We start from the raw sequence: 21,151 nt of genomic DNA, 5'->3' as shown, positions 1-21,151 counted from the left end.
TCGATCACGCACGCGCGCGGTCTTTATGTGCATCGCTGCGTAATATGCGATATTCGGGGCTTGATTAGAGCTTAATTTGACTTAGATATAAAAATATACGATGATAGCTTAGCATCCCGGACATCTGACTGTGTAGCACAGTGCAGAAAACTATAGCGGATGTTATTGTCCGTTGAACCGGAAGATGAGATATAGTGTGTATATCACAGATTTTTCTATTGGCATTAAAATTGTGAATTAAAAATATGAATAAAGCTGGCAGAAGGCACTGAAAAGCTGCTATTGGGCTGGCAGTCCGAGTTAAAACAAACAAAAACATTATTTTGGGGCATCTTCATTCTTCACCTTCAAAATATACAGAGAGAATGAACACAATACTATCATCATTCAGACACAGATACAAATAGACACAGACACACAGACAGACCCGTCACCCGCAGTTACAACACACACACACACACACACCTCCCTAAATAATACAAAAACACACAGCATTCCAGCATCCCTCCTCCTCCTCCCTGCCAGGCAAGGCCAGTGGGCCCTGGCAGTGGGAATGTGTTAATGTAGCACTAGCAGCGCTCTCTCTGCTCATTGCCCTCCCTTGTTGTCTCTGAATGCTGGGAACCAGCAACGCTTCCTGTGGGGGAGGCTGGAACAACGTGCACAGAGTGCTCAGTGAGGGGGAGGGGTCAAGGACCGGGCCAGTTGCCGCTTCAGAAGATCTTCGCTTTCACGTACAGATGATATGCACTGCATGGATGACACCACCAATCTCCATCCTGTCATATTTAAACTCTTGAGTTCTAACCCTAACTCTCAGAACTACACTCTCTTAAAGTTGTTTAATGGGCGAGGACCCACTGGAACCCTGCCAAGGACTGCTGGGGTCCCCCGACCCCACATGAGAACCACTGACACAGTACCTCCAGCCCACCCCCGAGGCCAGCAGAGCTGCCTCTGATTAGACGCAGCGGGCATTGAGGTCTTTGACAGAGTGCAAGGTAGCCAATAAGAGCCTTTTTGGGACTGGCTGGTGTGTGTTACAAGTAGCTCTTTGATAGGCCTCACTGGAGAGGAATGCTCCACTAATGAGCCACAATGTCTGGGAGCAGCAGCAGAAGACTCTATCAGTAGACATCTTCCACAGTGGGAGTTTCACACTGAGAACATTCAAATCCATGAGGACTGTGCTATTTTCTGTCCCCCTCCTCGTCCCCTCGGTCTCTCAACATTCTTGGTCCGATCCCAGCTGTGCAGAGTCAGTTATCACAGCCTGGGCTGAGCAAACAGTGAGCTGTAGGCCTGCGCCCAGCACACACACACACACACACACACACACACACACACACACACACACACACACACACACACACACACACACACACACACACACACACACACACATACACATACACATACACATACACACACACACACACACACATGTGCGTGTGTGATATTTCCATGCATGGAAAGACTGATAACTGGAGAAAAGGTCCATGATGACAGATAAGGCTTCCACTGCTAAAATGCAATGACTATTAGTCAACAAAGCTGAAAGTAAAGCTTCCCACTTTAATATCTTGAGTGTTATTTAACTGTAAGAGTGTAAAATGGGTCCACACGCTCACAGTTAAAAGGAATTGCAGTGGACCTGCATTTACAATGTTATATATTATATAACCTACAACCTCTTCCAACCCAACACACACATTACACTGGCCTATTTAACTGTGATATTCTCTGTCATGATACATTCATATACGTTGCAATACACCACCAGTCCTTTGTGCTAGTAGCTATCAAGCTCCACACATCTGAGCCTGACCGCCAGATGTTCTGTTCTGTTCTTGGATTGACTGCTGGGATATACTAGGCTACACTACAGATTGAATGTACATTATACTGTACATACAGTAAGATAGAATATAAATGATGTTAACTCAATCAGACCAATTATTTATTTTACGTGTGCGCTGTCTGTCTGTCTGTCTATCAATCCATCAGTCCATCTAAATGCTGCTCGTTTACTGTAAGGACTTGACAGCAAGCCCCATGAGCTCTGAAATAAACTTGACGTTGTAATGTAAACCATGTCAGCTGCCTCTGAACACTGCTCTCAGTAAAACACCAGTGACACAAATCTCACATTTCTCGATCTGAACCGAGGCAGAGGCAATAGATTAAGTATTCACCCTCGGCCTCTAGTATTAGACTGAAAAAAGGGATGTGAAATGATTCCCCTTTTCTCACGTCACGTGTATAAATGGAAGCTTTAACCTATTTTGGGGCGGAACCCCTTTTGGTGTTAGCATTATGTTGTGCTTTAGCTATTGAAAAATAGCAGATCTGCAAGCTCATAGCGCACCACTGAGTGGCGCGAGCATGTAGGTCTGCTATTTTTGAAAAATCAAAGAACGACTGACATAGAAACATAGCTTTTTCAGAAAACTGTCAGGATGTAGAAGACATTTTTAGAATCTGATCTCAGGTCAAAATGGTACCGTTATACCTGTTTTAACCCCAGCATCCATATTTGCATGGACAAAAATAGTCGATCTACCAGCTTGTGTAGTTTCACTTATTCATGCTTATGACTTAGATGTAGGCCTGCAATTTGAATATATTTATATTACAGCTGCTGAGACTGAGGTGAATCATTCACCCGTCAACCGTCATAGAGCGGTTTAAGGGTGGAAAAAGGATGTGAAAGTAACCACCACACTATGCTGATCTTAGCCACAGCTGACCTACCTCTAACGCTTTTCTGGGTACCCAAAGTCGCTTTACAGAACAGAAGTACATGTTTATTAGAAAAACTAGTTTTCTAGTAAAAGGTTAAAAACTAGAAATCACACACACAGCCAAAACAGAGCAGTATTTGGCAAGTTGTTTGGCTGTGAAATTATGAATACACAAATCTGACTTGATCACTTACACACACACACACACACACACACACACACACACACACACACACACACACACACACACACACACACACACACACACAAACTGAGCATGGCTAATGTACATTCACTATTAGTGACTAAATTGATGCATACAGCATGAGTGCAAGCATGTAAACACAACAGTAGGCAGAAGATACCGTACATGTAGAAGCAGAAGCACAGTTTGTTACTTGGATACTTGTTACTTGGATACGATACTCGCACAGTGCAGACACAATACACCTGAGGAAGCATGGATGAGCTGCGCTCTATTTGGAGCCACATTCTGTGGATTTTCCAGGACCGATTTATCGGCCAGGACAATATACTGTGTGAACCATTATTTGGTCATTATCTGTATCCCCAATTATAAAACTTTAAAATAATTTCTATAGTAGCAGATCTACAAGCATACAACTCGTCACATTGTTTTGATTGGACTTGAATGGTCAAATAAAATGCATTTGTTGGTTCAGTGTATAATTGAAGATGCAAGTTTACTTCATAAAAAACTATTAGCTCTCAAAATGTTATTTGGGTTTATTCGTATTCCCTATTATGTTCTCAAATATAAATGTCTCAAGTCTACGTTTTTCAATTTGATTCAAACTTTTTGCAGTTTTCGCACATGATGCAAGACGTATGAGGGGATGCGAGGAGTGAAAGAGGACAACGTGAGGGCGGACAGACAGGCGTCACATTAAGCCCTTGATCTGCCCATACCTGAGTGCAGGTTAATCCTGAAAGATGTGAGCACTGCAAGACCATCTTAATAGGAGAGAGAGAGAGAGTGAGAGAGAGAGAGAGAGAGAGAGAGAGAGAGAGAGAGAGGAACAGTCCGTTATCCACCCTGTAGGTAAAGAAGAGTGAACCTGTACTGTAACAAAAGAAAGCGAAGCTGGCCCGTGAGAATACCACCGTGACACAATCTAATGAGGACTTCTCCTCTCTACTGGATCTACTCAAAACTACAGAGGAAGCTGAAGACAAACCGCTTTAAAGCAGATTGCTGTCAAATCCGATTTGTTTCTCAAATCTGATCTTTAGGACTGAGTCACTGTCCACACTGTTATTTGTAAGTGATCGAGTCAGATTTGTGTATTCAGAATTTCAGATATTGTCGACCTAACTGCATTGGTTGCTGTGGTAACAATGTAACGACACGGGCATGATTGGCAAAATGGCAAAACTGGGTCAATTGTCTTTGAGTCTAACGCAAAAACTAAAGAAGTTTCCATGATAGGTGACGTTTCAGCCAAGGAAGCAGTTACTTACTTAGACTGCATATTAGACAACAAACAATCTGGACAGAGAAAGGTTAATCAAAGTATGTTTTTTCTTTTTTTTTCAAACAGTACAACAAAACAATATTCACAATATAAGTGCTCTTAGAATATTGGCAATCATCATCATCATCATTTTTCGACCGCGGTCGAGATCATGGATTCCACAATGTTACGCCAGACTTCCCGGTCCTTCATTGCCCATTTGCCACCCCCAGTTCCTGCCTACTGAAGCACCGGTCCTTCATTTCCACCCCCAGTTCCTGCCTACTGAAGCATGTGTCCCTAGCGATGACATCAGGGAACGACAGCTTTCTACCTCTGGTCGGCCCGACTCCAGAGAAGAAGGGAAGATTATTGTCGGCTCTGTAGCAGTGGCCGGCAAACTGCGCTCTTCTAAAACACAGGGTAAATATTACTAAACTGGGATGACCAGATCTTATGCATGTCATTGCAGGCTGACCAGGCCATACCCTTCCTAGTTTGAAAGTCCTTTTGGCAAGGGGCTCTTGTACGAAGGCAGTTTAATTACACCTGCACGTCCTGGTACACTATACTGTAGATCCTGAAACATGAGCTGCAGACTAGGCTCACAAAATACAGTACATATGTTGATTCTACAAAAATGCCATATATATTCAAAGATATTACTTTCCCAATGTTAGTGAGGTTCACAACCATATAGCACAAGAGGAAGCTCCACCAATTTTGTAACTCCTCTTTATACTGCAGCAGTAATGCGGAATGGGTTACCTTTCCGCTATTTTGTTACCTTTTAGCCTAATTGTTACCCTTGGCTTTAGCCTAATTACAACCATGTAATTAGGCTACAGCAGCTTATAGCAGGTTCCATATTCCTTCTGCACCGGACTTCCTCGAGTCATAACTGATGTGCGAGTTTGTCATGGTACATACTATGTAATAAGTATTTTATTAATATAGAGAATCTCACAAAGTACTTTATATCAAGTGAAAAAACAAAACTATTATATTTGAGCAGACATATTAAGCAGGACAACAACACAAGCATGTAAAATAAAATCTGGTCATCGTTGCTTGCAGCTTTAATTGTCTCCACCAGGCCGAAGGCATGGGGAGAGAGTATGTTTTGCACTCCGTCCGTGTGTGTGTGTGTGTGTGTGTGTGTGTGTGTGTGTGTGTGTGTGTGTGTGTGTGTGTGTGTGTGTGTGTGTGTGTGTGTCCGTCCGTCTGTGTACAGCTAATCTCCGGCACCGTTAACCCGGTCGATGCCAAATTTTGCACACACACTCGCTGGATGCCAACGATGAACCTCTGCCCCAAAATCTCCAGAACGGCCTGTTATAGCGCCACCTATTTTGCTATTAATCCCGCAAATCGTTACACACTATAGTCATGTGCTCAAGACGGATCTGTCTGATATTTCATATTCCATCTGTGGTTTAATAACCCCGATGTGTGTCGCTTCGGAAGGAAATGTAGAAAAGGAAGGAAGGAGAATTCACGTGATAAAGTTCTCAGAATCTCAGCATTTATTTGGTAAAACACGAGATGAAATCGCTACAAACTACAAAGCAAAGCATGTAAAAAGGTACACGCGAGTTGTCTGTTTCAACCAAGCCTCCGTAGTCAATCTGAGTCTCAGTAAAACAGCCCCCTTCACAAAGAATCCAAGGTCTTATATACAAGAAATGATCGCACCCAAAGTCCCTCCTCTCACCGGACATAAAATAGGCACTTCCTGACTTTTGACCAATGAGATCTGTCAGTAGCTGCTTCCGGTTACAAAGAGGCAGGCCCATAGAGTATATATATCTATAGAGAAGACACCCGAGTTCTCCTCCCATCCACTTGCATTGAGTTGCTCAAAAGCGCATGAGGCGGATTCACTCCTCCTTCCGGGTAGGAACAGAGTGCATTCTGGGACGGATTGCAATGGTGAGTGGCCCCAAACACATGAACGCGCTGCCGTTGAACGCGCACGAGCGTCGTCCGTCGTGAACGTGTACAATGATAGACAACGGACAGCGTGTTCATGTGTTTGGGGCCAGGCTGCAATACCTTCATTCGGCCACTATGTCCATTTCGCCTCAAGATTTCCTCTGGGTGCCTTCTCTATAAATATATATACTCTAAGGCAGAGCCGAAGAGTTTGATCAATCCTCAAGGGTTAGGTCTCTTTGGTGAATTCTTGATCAGTGTTATTAGGTCACGACTCAAGAACAACTACAAAAGAAACCCGATTAGCATTTGAATACTTTTTAACACCTCTTGGACGGCCGGTGTCTCTCAAGACAGACAATCGCAACAATTGAGGAACAACAGGGGAGGCGCTGTTTTTCCGAATATTTGACGATGGGATTCTCAGATTGCCGGCGGAGAGGTCCAAAATGTTCAGAATTCCCAGAAAATATGTAATGTAAATGTAAAATGTCCACGAAAATCTTCATGGGGGTCTAAAGGGGCCCTGGGAGTCTTCATGGGGGCTGTGGCCCCGTGGCCCCCACAGACTCTACGTCGTTGCTCTAAGGGCAGGCCCTCTAGACAAAGATATGTCCTTTCTAACATATAGACGTCTAATCGGAGTTCTAACTTTGAATAATGAATTTAAAGTTACAAATGAAAACATAGTTAAACATAACAGAAATAAATGAAATTGAACAGACTCTATATTAAGAAATGAACAGTTTAACCCTATAAAGAAAACTATAATCATTTTACATTTTAAATCAGTACAAAATGATTAGTAAATCACTAGTAATATTTTCATAGCGTTTCTCATTATTCTATAATGACAGAAGAGTGTTAAAGGACCACTTCACCACTTTTCAACCTATCTTCATATAATAGGTCCTCACTAATAATCATGAAAAAATTGCGCAATTCTTTTCTACTCAGTCCCATTATATGAAGATAGGTTGAAAAGTGGTGAAGTGGATTAAGAGTCATTTTAAGAAAGTTAAGTGTGAAACCGCTACTCAGTGACAAAGATAGAAGTCTTCTAGCCAAATAGTCACCGGAAGATTTTAGATTCTCACCAGGGGAGCAAGCTTCAAACGGTTAGAACAATAGGCCTTTGCCGAAGTGTAACATTCTTTACTATGGTAAATAACAACTGTCTTTGAGGTGAGAACAAGTAGAAGGAACATTTTGCCATGAAACCTCAGACTTTGTCAGAGAGAACTTCTTGTTTACTCAAGTAGTTATGAAATATGCTATATGATTCACCATATACCACACATCCTAATTGGATGTTTGTAGGATTGGCCCGTTTTTAACAAAAAAGCCTCAAATCATGAACACAGCGTGCAATTTACATGAAATCTTTCACATACTTTCCTACTAGGCTGAGGAGTATATCCCACCCTTTTCACATTGGCCTGTTATAGTGCTACCAATAGGTGGATTTTTGCAAAACACATTTTGGGAGAAAAAAATGCCTCAAATCATCCAATTGCCATAAGCCTATTATAGTGCCACCAGGAGGCCACAGCCTGACCTGGCCTGGTGGAGACCTGTGCCCAAAGGGGCACTTTATCTAGTTATTATTATTATTATTATTAATAATTAATCTAGATCAGCCAAAACTTTGTTTGGCTGCCAGTCTGAGCATACTATAGTCAGAATGTTGAAGCTGCACATGGGGAATGGGGATCAGACAACAGTAGATTAGAGTATTAAAAGTAGTGTAAATAAGTTTCTGGGTCTGGAAACAATGTGGGAATTTACTGAGGGATGTTTCTTTTGATTACACACTACACTGTGGTACTGTATGACTCTGACTCATGTTTGTTTTCTTACTTTCGTAACTTCCTCTGAAAAATGAAGAAACTATAAAAAAGTATTTATACAATGATGTCATGAGGCCAGGCCTATAGATCAACCTCCATTCCACCTTTTCCTTGTCACATTCAAGATGAAAATAACTTTATTGTCAATGCGACTGAGTGAATGAAAATAGTTTTTTGGTAGGGGCTTCTGAATAACATAAAAACATACACTAATACTCTAAAACACAACAATAAGGCTATATTAAAACAAGAAATGATCACATAGTGATATTTGTCTCCGTTGTGTTCCTGCCCCCCTATATTAGTATGATTATTTTGTAACGTGTATGTTTGTGTGTCACAACCTCACGCCTCATGGCCGTTGTTTGTGTTCGTTTCCGACGTTCTGTGCGTGGTTCAATGACTGTTTGTTGTGGCTTTCCTGCTGTGGTGCGGAAATCAGCCCTATAGTTTAGGAGGCAGCAGAGCCATAGAGTAAGACAGAGTTACGGCATTGAGGGGGGGCAGAAAACAGCCTGGGGCCTGTTTCACGAAACTTGGATTAACTAATCCAAGATTTAGGCCAAAGCCAGGCTTTTTAAATCCTGATCTTTACAGCCTGGTTTATTCCTTTCCACTAAAGCCAAGCGAGGCTCAGAATTGGTGGATTTGGCGAGCAGGGATCAGCAAGCCTGGCTTAATAGACAGTCTGGCTTTTTGTCTCTAGACCCATTCTGTAGAACACAGATTTACTGATCCTTCTTCTTCATGGGGTATTAAGGCAGTTTGCATCCTTAATAGTTGCATTACAGCCCCTTCTGTATATCTCATTATCTTTACTAATCTATTCAAGACTTACTGATACAAGGACTTAAGCTTCTAAAATAAATACTGCTGCTGTAATTAAAGAGAGAACATACTCTCAATAGTGGATAGACTGAATGATTAACTACCCCAAAAATATAGTTTACATTTTACCACTACTATTAACTTAAAACAGAATTCTTAATATTGTAAGCATAATGATATTGTCGCATTGTGATATTTGGCCATAACTCCCTCCTCTGAGGGAGCTACCTTTGGGGAAGGGGGTTGTTGTCCAGACAGGGGCCAGACTGGTGAGGGTCATGGGTTCATGTAGCATGCCAAAGTTTGTGCTATTGCCATTGAGAATGCATTGGGCGTTTAAGTTAAATAACTCAGAAACTACAAAACATTTCAAAGTAAAAAGTTCCAGCATGTGTCTCCACAGTAAGCTGAATTTTACAAAGTGTGAATGGAGTTTCTAGGTGAAAGTGATTTTTTGAAGTGCCACTATCTGCCTATAAATGTCTCAAATTTGAAAGCACTATATTTCTAAAACTATGAAACATTTCAAAGATTCCTTTTCAGGCACACATGTCCACCGTAGGATGAACCTAAATAGGTTTGAATGGGGTTTCTAGGTGTAAGTATGTAGGACTAGTAGTGGGTGAAACGTTACAATGGTAATATGTTGTAAAACAATGAGTAATGGTAATATTTAGTGGTTTTCACTTTTACAAAATAATAATAATAATAATATAATATAATAATTCTTCTTAACCGTGCACTGCACTTGCACGACAGCAAACCTATTCATGGGGAACATTCACCAAAAGCAGCTGATCTACAAGCTCACAAGCTGTCATGATGTTGTGCAGCCTATATATTTTAGGCACCAGCTTTGTGACGAGATCAAAGCATGTCGCTACTCTCCTACTCTACACTCTGGTGGTGACTATGACTAGGTCGTCTACATTTCATGAGCTTTCATTAGTCAGGTTTCACCTGACAAAAAGATCTGTGCAGAGCTGCATAAAACATTGTAATTGTCCTTGTCTACCCTATTAAGCCCTGTTTAAAAAATAAGCAGCAGTGAATTGCATGATTGTATTTAAAATATTTAATAATAATCCGATTCATATTCAGGATTAACCTAGTAAACTTGCAGGGGTCGGCTCTGTACTTGGTCTGCTCTTCTTGTCCCTCTACACCAGTGGTTCTCAACCTTTTCAGGCCGTGACCCCGCAAAATAATCAAATGTGAACTGGGGAACCCCCAAAATAATCATATTTGAACTGGGGACCCTCCAAAATAATGAACTCCCCCACCCTGATAAGCACTTGGAATGTATGAGTTGAGCTCATAGACTGTAAAAAATATGGACAAAGCGTTCGCCGGGTCTAACATGAACGTAAAATGAAGCCTGTAATAATATGGTAATTCCTGATGTAAGTCGCCATCTTTCTAGATCCGTTTGGTACCAGCTGGCCATTGGCTGGCTCCGTTTTGGACAAGCTGGCCATTGGCTGCCCAGACAACGAGGCGGGACTTCCCCCCTTCTTCTCCGTTGGTTTTTATTTTGACTCGAGTGGGAGGGGAATCCCGATCATAGACTGTAACGGTAGCCACGCCCCTCAGAACATACGCGATGGTTTTTTTTCTTTATGGTCATTCTTTTAATTAATGGGACCATAATTTTCCAAAAAGAATATTATGACATTAGAAATGAGACTTTAAACTAGTGACTGGAAGAAGAAAGTATTCATGACCATGTTTATTAAGGTAATACAGTCTAGGTGAAGTTGGGCCAAAATACATGGGCCTCTATGGAGCTATGGGGCTTTTTGGGTCCAGTCCAGCGCCACAACAGGCCATTATATGAACTACCGATTTAAAATGAGGCTTCACGAAATATCTGGCTGACTGCCCCCCTGGTTGAGCTAGGCATTGCATTTTGTTTGACGTTGCGAGGCCTTGTGAGCTTGTAGATCGGCTAGTTTCAAAATACCGCTTTCTTATTATTTATTATTATTTGACTATTTTGCCAATGTTTCACCAGTTGTTACAGTATAGTTGTTGATTACATTTGTTGCATTAATGGTCTACACCATAATCTCTTAATAATTGCTGCGAAATTGCAGCAGATCGTCTATTTTTGTTCAATGTACAGTATGTACCCCCAGAATAGGGATGCTAGTGTTCCAGTGGTTAACTGCAATGACAGTGAATGTCAATTATGGTCAAAGCCTGACGGGCCATTCACAACAAGCACGATAGCTAACTATAACTATAACTATTGCGATAATTTTGTGTGCATCTACACTGATGAACATTTCATTCTGCAAACAGTATAGCAACAAACGCACGCTGTGCAGTCCACCCCAGATGTGTGCTCCTGTGTCTACGGAGGGAGAGTGCAAGGTCTATCGGCTAGAGTCTGCTATTCATAATCCTCTCTTCATCTCCCTTAGTAATAAAACTTTTCCCTTTTGTATGCCTGGCAATGTTTCTATCGCTCACCAAACTGCTCTAAAAGTGATAAAAGGGATTTTTGGCTATAGCTATATCCCATTATATTTACTATACTAGGTCTGAACTCAGTTAGAACACTTTTTAAAACAACATATATTTAATAGTTATCGACGTGCTCTGAAGGTGAGACCAAGTCACGGTTTTACAAGTCACAGGTCAAGTAGGCCTATAAGCAAGTCTTAAGTCATGAATATGTTTGAGAACCACTGGCTTAAGATATAAAGTCAGAGACAATGCAAAAAACAGCAACATTGAATGAAAAATGCTGCATACAGTAGGCTAGCCATGGCTAATTTGTGACCCCAGGAAAACTGTCTTTTCTTATCACCAGGATATGATGCACTAGCTATTTTTGACAATGACCGGAAAGTTTAAACCAACACCACAACACTCATATAAGAAGTTCAGCAAAGATAGGATAGCTAGAGCTTTATCTTCTTAAAAACACCCTTCCATGCTGGCGGTGTGTCTCCTCCTCTGGCGAAAGGGCCTTTCTGTGTGGAGTTTGCATGTTCTCCCTGTGTCCCCTATAGGTACCCTCACAAAAAACATGCAGTAATCCTGGTCTCGAAACTGCCTCCCCCTGGCCAGTCGGGGCGCCTGATGGAGGGGAAAGGAACTTGTTGGAATAACGTGTTCCTTCCATGTGCTACGTCCAACCAGGGAAACTCCCCCCTGTCAGGTGTAAAGGAGCAACTTGGACACTCAAGCATGAAGGAAGCATGAGTTTAAGTCTGTTGCTCTCCCCATTTCCCCCATATAGGGACTAGGTTTGCGGAGGGTGTGTAGAGCCCAGGATCACATTAGATAATTGACACAGGGGAGAAAAATGGGTTACAAAATTGTGGGATACAAATTATTTAAAAAAAACACCCTTCCAGTGTTCATAATGTAATTCTTTGTAGAGCATATAGTATTTCCCCCCCAAAAATGGTGACAACTACATGTATAACATAGGTACATCTTCGGATCATCCATGAACTGTTCATTTCAATATTTGTCCATACAACCAAGTACAAACAAATATATACTAACACAGAATTTTAATCCAAAATGCAGTAGGGCTCTGCTACTATGTAGCATTTTGATGGAAAGCTATAGGATACATCATCATACTATGTATTTCAGAGTGTAGTGAAAATAATATGGCATTATTAAACAAGGCACTACAAGGTGAAGTCTGACAGGACTGAGTCACATTCTGCATGCTTTCTCTGCCTCCTTTTGTATCATGCTATCAAAGTGAAGTGCAATTACTGGGTCAGTTTCCATAGCAACCCTTTGGTTCTCCCTCATCTGACTGACAGTGGAGGATGACTTCACCCATTTAGACCTCTAATCCTAGAATGAAATCACCTTAAATGGCAGCACAGTCTTTTTATAGCATAATAATAATGCATGCCAAATACAGTAATGAATTATGAGGCTTGGAATTAGTAACTAGTCTCAGACCAGTTAGTAATTACATAGTACTACTGTATTATAGAGTTAGTACTACATGGACATAAATAACTAGATAGTGTTGATTTTGACAGCAAGTTTTGATTTTAGTTTAGTCATAGTCTTTGGAATTAAACTTAATTTAGTTTTAGTCATATTTTAGTCATCTGAAATATTTTAGTGTTAGTCTAATTTTAAACTGTATTTTGGCGGGCCTTGATGGCGTCGCAATGGCTTATTTTACACTTGCATGGTTGCCTACTAAAAATAGATGATCTACAAGCTCACAACGGGTCCAGTGCAACACGGTCATAACATTTTGTCTAGTTTTTATTTGTTTTAGTCATCATAGCTTAGTTTTTATTTTGATTTGATTTTGTTTTCCTCAGTGCAAAAAGGTAGTCGACAAACATTTTTCGTCATAGTTTTAGTCTACACTTCAACACTAGTAAGTCTAGTCATTAGTCTAGTTCAACACTAGAACTAGACAGTGTCAGGTCCGATACAAATTATTTAGTAAAACCAAACAAATGAAACGTGGATATGACATATTCATAAATCCAGTATTTGGTGAAAAAGTCAACATTAACATCAACAGGCACAATTTAACAATCAAAATGAATTGATCAATGAATGGGCCTCTGTCTCTCGCCACTGTTAACAAGGTCATTTAGTCCAAACAATAAAACTGATGTCAAGTGATGTGCAGAAGGATGGCTTCCTATTCTTTTGTTCTGGCTCCTACTGATGTGCCTGAAGGTCTGTGCTGATAAAACCCTTAACAAAGCCGTTGATGTGAGAGCAGTTTATTAACCCTAAAGCTCACCATAGATAAATAGACATATGTCTTTATTAACATCACTTAGCATGAAAGAACTAGCTAAGAGTGAGATCTACTGTACAAGACCTTAGATTATGTTATGTCAACTCACTTCACATCATTACAATGTTGTTGATACAATCTTTATTTTCAATTTCCTTTGAGGGTGCCATGTTTGTAAGATATTTCTAAATCAGAATGATAATAATAATCTGCCATAATCAGATTGTGGATATGGAAGTAAGACAAATACTATGTACCTTGAATTTAGATCATAATTTGTTTTTGCCAGGTCTCCATGTCACCATCACCTGATTTAAATAATTGCACATTTAAAATAGATTTTTTTTTTTTTTTTTTTAAGGATTCAACCAGTATCACAGCCTGACGTTACTCTGCTAAATGATGTAAGCCTAAACTAGCTCATGTAGAATATGTGCTTTCACACCTTCTATTTAGCTTATTCAGTTCAGTTCACACATATTAACTGTTATCTTTCCAGGCTAAAGAAAACAATATTGTTTGCATAAAATATGCTTACTGTAACTGCCCTCTATAGCAGGGATATGGTAGGCAAGCTGAAAATGTATTAAACTGCAAACCTTTTCTCTGCCAACAATTTTTCAGCTGTTGTGCATGGGAGATATAACTGATCTTGGTGTAACACAATGTACTGGTTGGTACTGACGTCAAGCGATGACGCTGAAATAACAGTAATAAAGGGGTAGGGTTCCGAACATATAAAGAAAGAAAAGATATATAATACTTGCGGCCAGTGAGGCTTGTTTTTGGTTTGTTGTTTTTTGTTTTGGGAATATTATTTTATTTGTTCTATATTGCACTTATTTTAATTCTTTTACTTTTTGTCTCCACCAGGCCGAAGGCATGGGGGGAGAGTATGTTTTGCACTCCGTCCGTCCGTGTGTCCGTCCGTGTGTCCGTGTGTGTGTCCGTGAGCAGCTAATCTCGGCCACCGTTAACCCGGTCGATGCCAAATTTTGCACACACACTCCCTGGATGCCAACGATGAACCTCTGCCCCAAACTTTCCAGAACGGCCTGTTATAGCGCCACCAGGAGGCCGCTTTGTGCAAAACAAGTTTTTGCACAGTACACCTACAGATTTTGTCCAAACATCGCGCAAATTGGTACACAGTCTCTCTAGAGCCATTCAACGAAACCGGTCTTTCAGATTTCTCAGACTCCATCCTGATTGGTTAAGATTGGCTTCCAAAGTTCACAGGAGTGCTCAGTTTCAAACAAAATGCTGCAAATCATGAACACATCGCGTGATTTCCGTGAAATTGTGCACGCACATTCCCACTAGGCCGAGGACGAAATGCCACATGAACAATTTCAATTCAGCCTCAAGGTGGCGCTATAACTGGCCGAAAAGTGTTTTTACCTCTAACTGCACGGATCTGTGGATAATTTACTTTTGTTGCCCTTTTATCCAACCACCAGATGAAGGCAAGCTGCAATGTCCTACATTCCTATCCTAGTGGAGACCTGTGCCCAGAAGGGCACTTTTTCTAGTTTTGTCTAATTTTATCATGCTCGGAATGTCGTTTTTCATTAATTCATTAATTCATTCAATGTATATTTCAAAACCCTTCTGAGTTAATTTTAATCTACTCAGGCTTTTGTGTGCACCTGACCCCAGACAGTTTTTAAGTTTCTGGATTCAGTATTTAGATATTTGATATTCTTTTATAAGACCCCTTCCTATATAAACTCATGAGCGCATTGAACTACTAACCAATCACACACAATATTGGGCTAGCCGCTAGCTAGGGAGTTGTTTGACTAGTTAGAAAATCTTGTGGAGTGCAAATTAGGCCTACCAAACTTCTTATGATGTCATTTTCTTCTTACTGACCTATAGCACATTCTAAGCCGATGCGTTATGTTGCACATTGTTTAATGCACAAGGCAGCCCCTAAATGATATATTGCAGTAACAAAGGCTTTCACCTAGAGCTCCATGGAGACAACAGAGATATAGTGCTGACATCAGGTCAATGTAGAAACCCCATATGTGGGTATGGACGACTCGTGGCATCGTCCTTGTGACGTGCATCCAGTTGACTGGCGTCGTCATCATGACAGGCATTCAGTCAAACCCTATATAAAGAGTGCTTATGGGAGATTTGGTGGGCAGGCAGCATTTGCTACGCTCATCGCGAGAGACTCCATCGCCTTCCGTACGAGACAGGATATCTGGCCTTACAAGCTACAACCCAGATATTTTTCTGCGATACCTGGCCTAACAACCCAGATATCGTTGTGTCAGAGATTCCGACATCCTGGTTAAGTTCTAAATCAGATAGAGGTATTTTATATTACCCGTTAGACTTTATGCCTACTGCCTTGTTTGCGCATGGAGGTCTCTCTTAAGGTCTATCCGTACAATTCCTATCGTGCCCAGTCTTCCCACACACATAAGGGAAAGGGTAACCGGAACGCTCACCCCAAAACACAATCGCTCCCATTTTTTCTCCGTAACGCTCGCCCCCAGCGGCAAAACACTATCCCCACCTGGTGCGGAAGTCTCGCCCCCAGCAAGGCGGTCCACTCTGCCCGCCTGGTTAGAACAGACTTCTAATATAAGTTTTTGAATTAGTAAGGCAAAAAACTGTTAAAACGACGGAGGCGCTCCGTCTGAAGCAGACTTGAGCCAGGAGGCACCGCTGAGCCTTCGGCAGCCTTCAAGTTACGTCCCATTAGGGAAAGAATCGTCAATCTCTGCCACCAGTAATAAAGGGCCACTTCACCCTTTTTGCAACTAGATCTTATTTAATGATGTTTGGCAGCCCTGCACTCCTACAGACATAACTTTTTTTTAATCATCCTATCCTTGTTGATATAACGCCATTTAGGTCAATGATATAACATTGTTGCCGGGGAATGCCAGTCTGTCTTCCGTGTTCTGGTTGGTATACAATGATGCGTGACCGGCCGCACCGATCACCATGATGTTAGTTACCCCACTGCATCATCAGGACGCATCACGGCGCATACAGTACCATTTTCAGGTGTAACAGTATCACTGGTTTGTACTTTGTAGTCATCAGGCAGGAATCCACAAACCGGAATCAGAAGTACCCAAAATTCTCCATAATTATAAGGGCATCATAATTTTAGGGACAGATGCGGCATATGAATATACGACTTGTTTCTTTAAGTACTTCTTGGAATAGTTTGTTTGGTCTATCCATCTTTTATTCCAACTCGTAGCAGCTGCCAAGACTACAGGAGGGGGGGGGGGGGGGGGGGACCAAAACAAAGCAACGCCGAAAAAGTCGGAAACCACAAACCGGAACCAGAACATTGTAGCCTATAATACATTTCAATACATTTCATTTCAGCAATGTTACGCCCTATACTTTGTCATGACAAATAGCAAAAAATAGCCAATCTACAAGCTCACAACACAACATGTGAGCTATTTTGGGTATTTCAGGAACAAATTTCATTAAATGGCACATTGGATTAGAAATTAAATTATGTAGTTGCAGTTCAGACTGTTTTCAGGTAAAGGGTTTTTAATTACATCACAAATACAATCATGTGCACTGCACATCCTGCACTGCCTCCAACTATAACCATTCAGCATTTAGCTGAAAGCTTATGACAAGGATCTGCATCAGTGAGATTGGTAATACATTGTATTGGTAGTTAAACTAACTAGCCTACTTCCTCCGCTTGTAATTTTACTTTTTTATTGATAGGGCTTGGGTATCACACAATGGCGCTTTAAACTAAATTTGCATGTCTGTATACTGCAACTCTACCACAAAAGAGCTATAATACAGGCTGGTTTATTAACCATTAATGTGACCTACATTATAGACTAGTTATTGGGACCTCAGACCTCACACACAGCCGCAAGCTTCCAGGGAATTCACATGATGCTCAAACCTCAAATGAAAGGATTTGAGATAAGATTAGCTCTTGGTGCTAATTCTTTGATTTCATACACAAGCTATAATGAAATCAAATGAGCAAAACAGGCTATACTAGAATACTCCATAGGCTTTGTTTACATGTGTTGAATATCAAACAGCATGGGATTATCCAGGATTTTGAATTAATGTTGCATTTTGTCCTCTCCCTGATAAACAGGCATATTTTTAATGAATCCAAACTTTTCATGGCTTTAGGCCCAAACTTTTTTCCAGTCAAATTTGTGGTCTTTCGTGACGTCATCACGCACTAAGTCGACAAGTTGTCTAATACAATTCTAGACTATACAACTTCTTTAGGCTATATAGGCTAGGCCTACATCACATTCACTTCTAAATTCACGAGGACACAATTGAAATCCCTTAGTTTGTGATGAGAAATGAAATACGATTAGCGGTGAGCACTGTATTTTGACACCCGGCCCCTGGTTGGCAAACGCCGCCGCGTCTACTGTGTTCTGAATTCAGAAGATGTGCATCAAAATTCAAAATAATAAAGTAACATGATAATAATAGCCAAGACTAACGTTTCTGATGTATGAATATTTTGCCTACCTCCAGTCTGGGAATCATCTGCGCTCTTCATTTCGATTAAAGTTTCATCCTTCGATTTGACCGTTATTCGTTTCATATTTACCGACTAGCCTACTGTGTGCAGTGATCGAGCAGCTTCACCTTTTGAGCCAGGATGCAGATCGATTGTACGACGCCGGGACGCCTGCACACACTCCACTGACAGCTGGCACTGACAACTGATCTGATGATTACGTACTACCTACTCAAATCGATGATTATGATATTCACTACATAGATGCATCCTTTTTTACACGTGTATTCGAGTCCCAACGGTGCTCTGCTGCGCTAGACGTTACTCGAGACGGGAGGCTTAGACAATAAAGGGGAGTGGCATAGCCTAATTTCCCGTCGGCATACTGTCTATCCATGGTGCATGGACGGTCCTGTTATTCACATCCACGTTTGTCGTTTGACAATATAGTCGAAACCAAACGTGGCATGTGGAGTGGGCCTTTAATCTGTAACGTGTAGCCTAATTAATGAATTGCTTTGTTTACAATAACAGCGGTATGACTATGAAATCAGCTGACGGCGCACCAACGTTATTCAATATGGACCAACTACATACTACTACACTTTGAAGAAAACCTCGAGGAACGGCCAATTTTATTGACTGCACGACGACATCAAGTGGTGACTTTTCATATTGCACAACATGCAATGTAAGATTGTAGTCATTGTACACACACCACACAAAGGAAAAATATACCACATATTATAGTGTAGGTGTAAGGTTACATTCACAAAATCATGGCATGTGTTTTCATGACACAATAGGCATGTCACTCGGTAGGCCTACTACTTTTCCAGCCCTTTTGCCTCCTTTTTGGGCATTCCAAATTTCCAATTAAGTTGTTGAAGGAAGCCCTCTAACAACCTGTCTGTGCTGGGTATATCCTAAACTAGACTGCCAGATATATAAAAAATAGTCTGCACCTATATTCTAGCTCTGAGAATGCTATGTAGGACTGGCTGGTATTTAATGACCATTTTTGGGTTTCTGATCCGGTCGAGAGCGGAAAAAACTTACGTCATGACTCATGACTCATGACTCATGAGTCATGACTCATGTTAGATGTTAGGTCAAGAGGTTTTGTTTCCGTATTGTATGATTATTTATTAGAATCTAGTTATGGGACCTTGCTTGTCGATACTGTATGGAGGAATGACATACCAAATCTAGATCCAGATTGGAGCTGGGATACAGTGTGGTCTAATGTTGTCCTGTCTTCTAGGAATCCTGATCATCAACAAATTAATCTAAATTTTGTTCATAGGATATACTTAACCCCCCGTAGATTGTGTGCTATGCAGATTTTAAATAATCACAACTGCACTTTCTGCACGTCAAACACCATAGGTACATTCTTTCATATGGTGTGGGAGTGTCCGAGTGTCCTCACATTTTGGAATTTGGTTGCTACTAACCTTTCGACTATTCTACAAGTTAACATCACACCCTCCCCATCTCTATTCTTATTAAATGATGTATCCCAGTTGCCATTAAATAACACCCGTATTCGTGTCTTCTTTGCTGGCGTAACGGCCGCAAAGAAGATGGTTGCTTCGCACTGGAAACCGCCTCATACATTGTCATTTTGCCAGACCTTTCTAGACATCATTTATCTAGAAATGTCTACAGCAAGATTGCATGGTGCAAAAGAGGAAAACATTGAGATTTGGTCTGGTATTGCAGATTTGGTTAAGGGCATGGTTTAATCATTATTATTATTATCATTATTTATTTATTTTTTGTCTCCATTGCACAGTAGTAGGAGTAATGACATTTTGTGGCATCTTTGGTCTCGGGGGGGAGGGGTGGGTGGGATTGTTTGTTTTTGTGTTCCTTGCTTTTGCTGTTATGTGTTGTTTTATATGCGTTTTGTTTTCTTTAAGTCATTCATGTTGTTAACGTGTATTATTGTGATTTTTGTCTTAAAATAAAAAACATTTGATAACAAAAAAATGAGTCATGACTCATGTTGTAGCCACTGGTTTGTAGTCATCAGGCCGGAACCACCAAACTGGAATCAGAGAATTTCCCAAAATAATTCCCTGCGATCAAGGGAATCATTATTATAGGGCCTAACCAATAAAACCCTTGATGCGGCATAATTTAGCTTATAGAATAGCTAGAGGCGCGCCTCCTCCGCGTCATCAGTGCCCATACCCGAGGCGGGGGTTGGCGAAAGGGCCTCTCTGTGTGGAGTTTGCATGTTCTCCCCGTTTCCCCTAAGGTAGGTACCCTCACAAAAACATGCCGTAATCCTGGTCTCTAAACTACCTCCCCCTGGCCAGCCGGGGCGCCTGATGGAGGGGAAAGGAACTGGTTGGAATAACGTGTTCCTTCCACGCGCTACGTCCGGCCGGGGAAACTCTCACCTGTCAGGTGAAAAGAAGCAGCTTGGACTCCTCATGCATAGAAGGTCAGTCCACTGCCCCCCCATGTTGGCAGAGGAAGTGTAGCGCCCAGGATTACATTAGATAATTGACACTGGGTGAAGAAATGGGTTACAAAATTGTGGGATAAAACATTCAAAAAAAGGTATATCCATCCTCTATTCCAACTCTAGTTATACTCGATTCAACTTAAATGGGGATTGGGGGAACTAAAAGAAAGCGGCACGGAAATAGACGGAACCAGAAAACTGGAACCACTTTTCTTTTTCTTCTCAGTATCCATTGTCTAGACCGGATCACACAGGCCAGGAACGAATACCAGGCTTTCCTCCAAAGTGGAAAGTGTGGCGAGTGGTGACGCAAGGTTTCTAGTAGGCTACGGTCAAAGGTGCATCGTGCATGCCATACAGATACTTCCCTGGACTCTTCATCAACTACAACAACTTCTGGTACCCTATATTAGCTGTCAACTTAAGATGTAAAGATGTCTGGGTTATCACAGAGATGGAACATGGATGAAATGAAACAGGATTGTGTTTGTACATTCTCACTGTAGATGCATAATATTTTGATTTTGATATGTCCTTCGACTCAGTTCCACTATTCTATTGTGACGTGCTATGTACATCCTTT

The 21,151-nt window shown here is 41.2% G+C and overlaps 1 protein-coding gene across 1 annotated transcript in view; it reads right to left on the bottom strand.

The window, feature by feature from the left end:
- The window catches only part of ano5b (anoctamin 5b), a 44,925-nt gene extending 26,538 nt beyond the window's left edge, over positions 1-18,387 (bottom strand). The window contains exon 1 of the mRNA XM_083791317.1: positions 18,098-18,387. Coding sequence (XP_083647443.1) covers positions 18,098-18,173 — 76 coding nt within the window. The 5' untranslated portion in view covers positions 18,174-18,387. The remainder of the gene's footprint in view (positions 1-18,097) is intronic.
- Positions 18,388-21,151: the final 2,764 nt, after the last annotated feature.

Source organism: Protomyctophum parallelum, assembly GCF_964188405.1.
Source record: "Protomyctophum parallelum genome assembly, chromosome: 2".
In the NCBI taxonomy this organism is placed as follows: Eukaryota; Metazoa; Chordata; class Actinopteri; order Myctophiformes; family Myctophidae; genus Protomyctophum; species Protomyctophum parallelum.
This window is presented reverse-complemented; position numbering and strand designations above follow the sequence as displayed.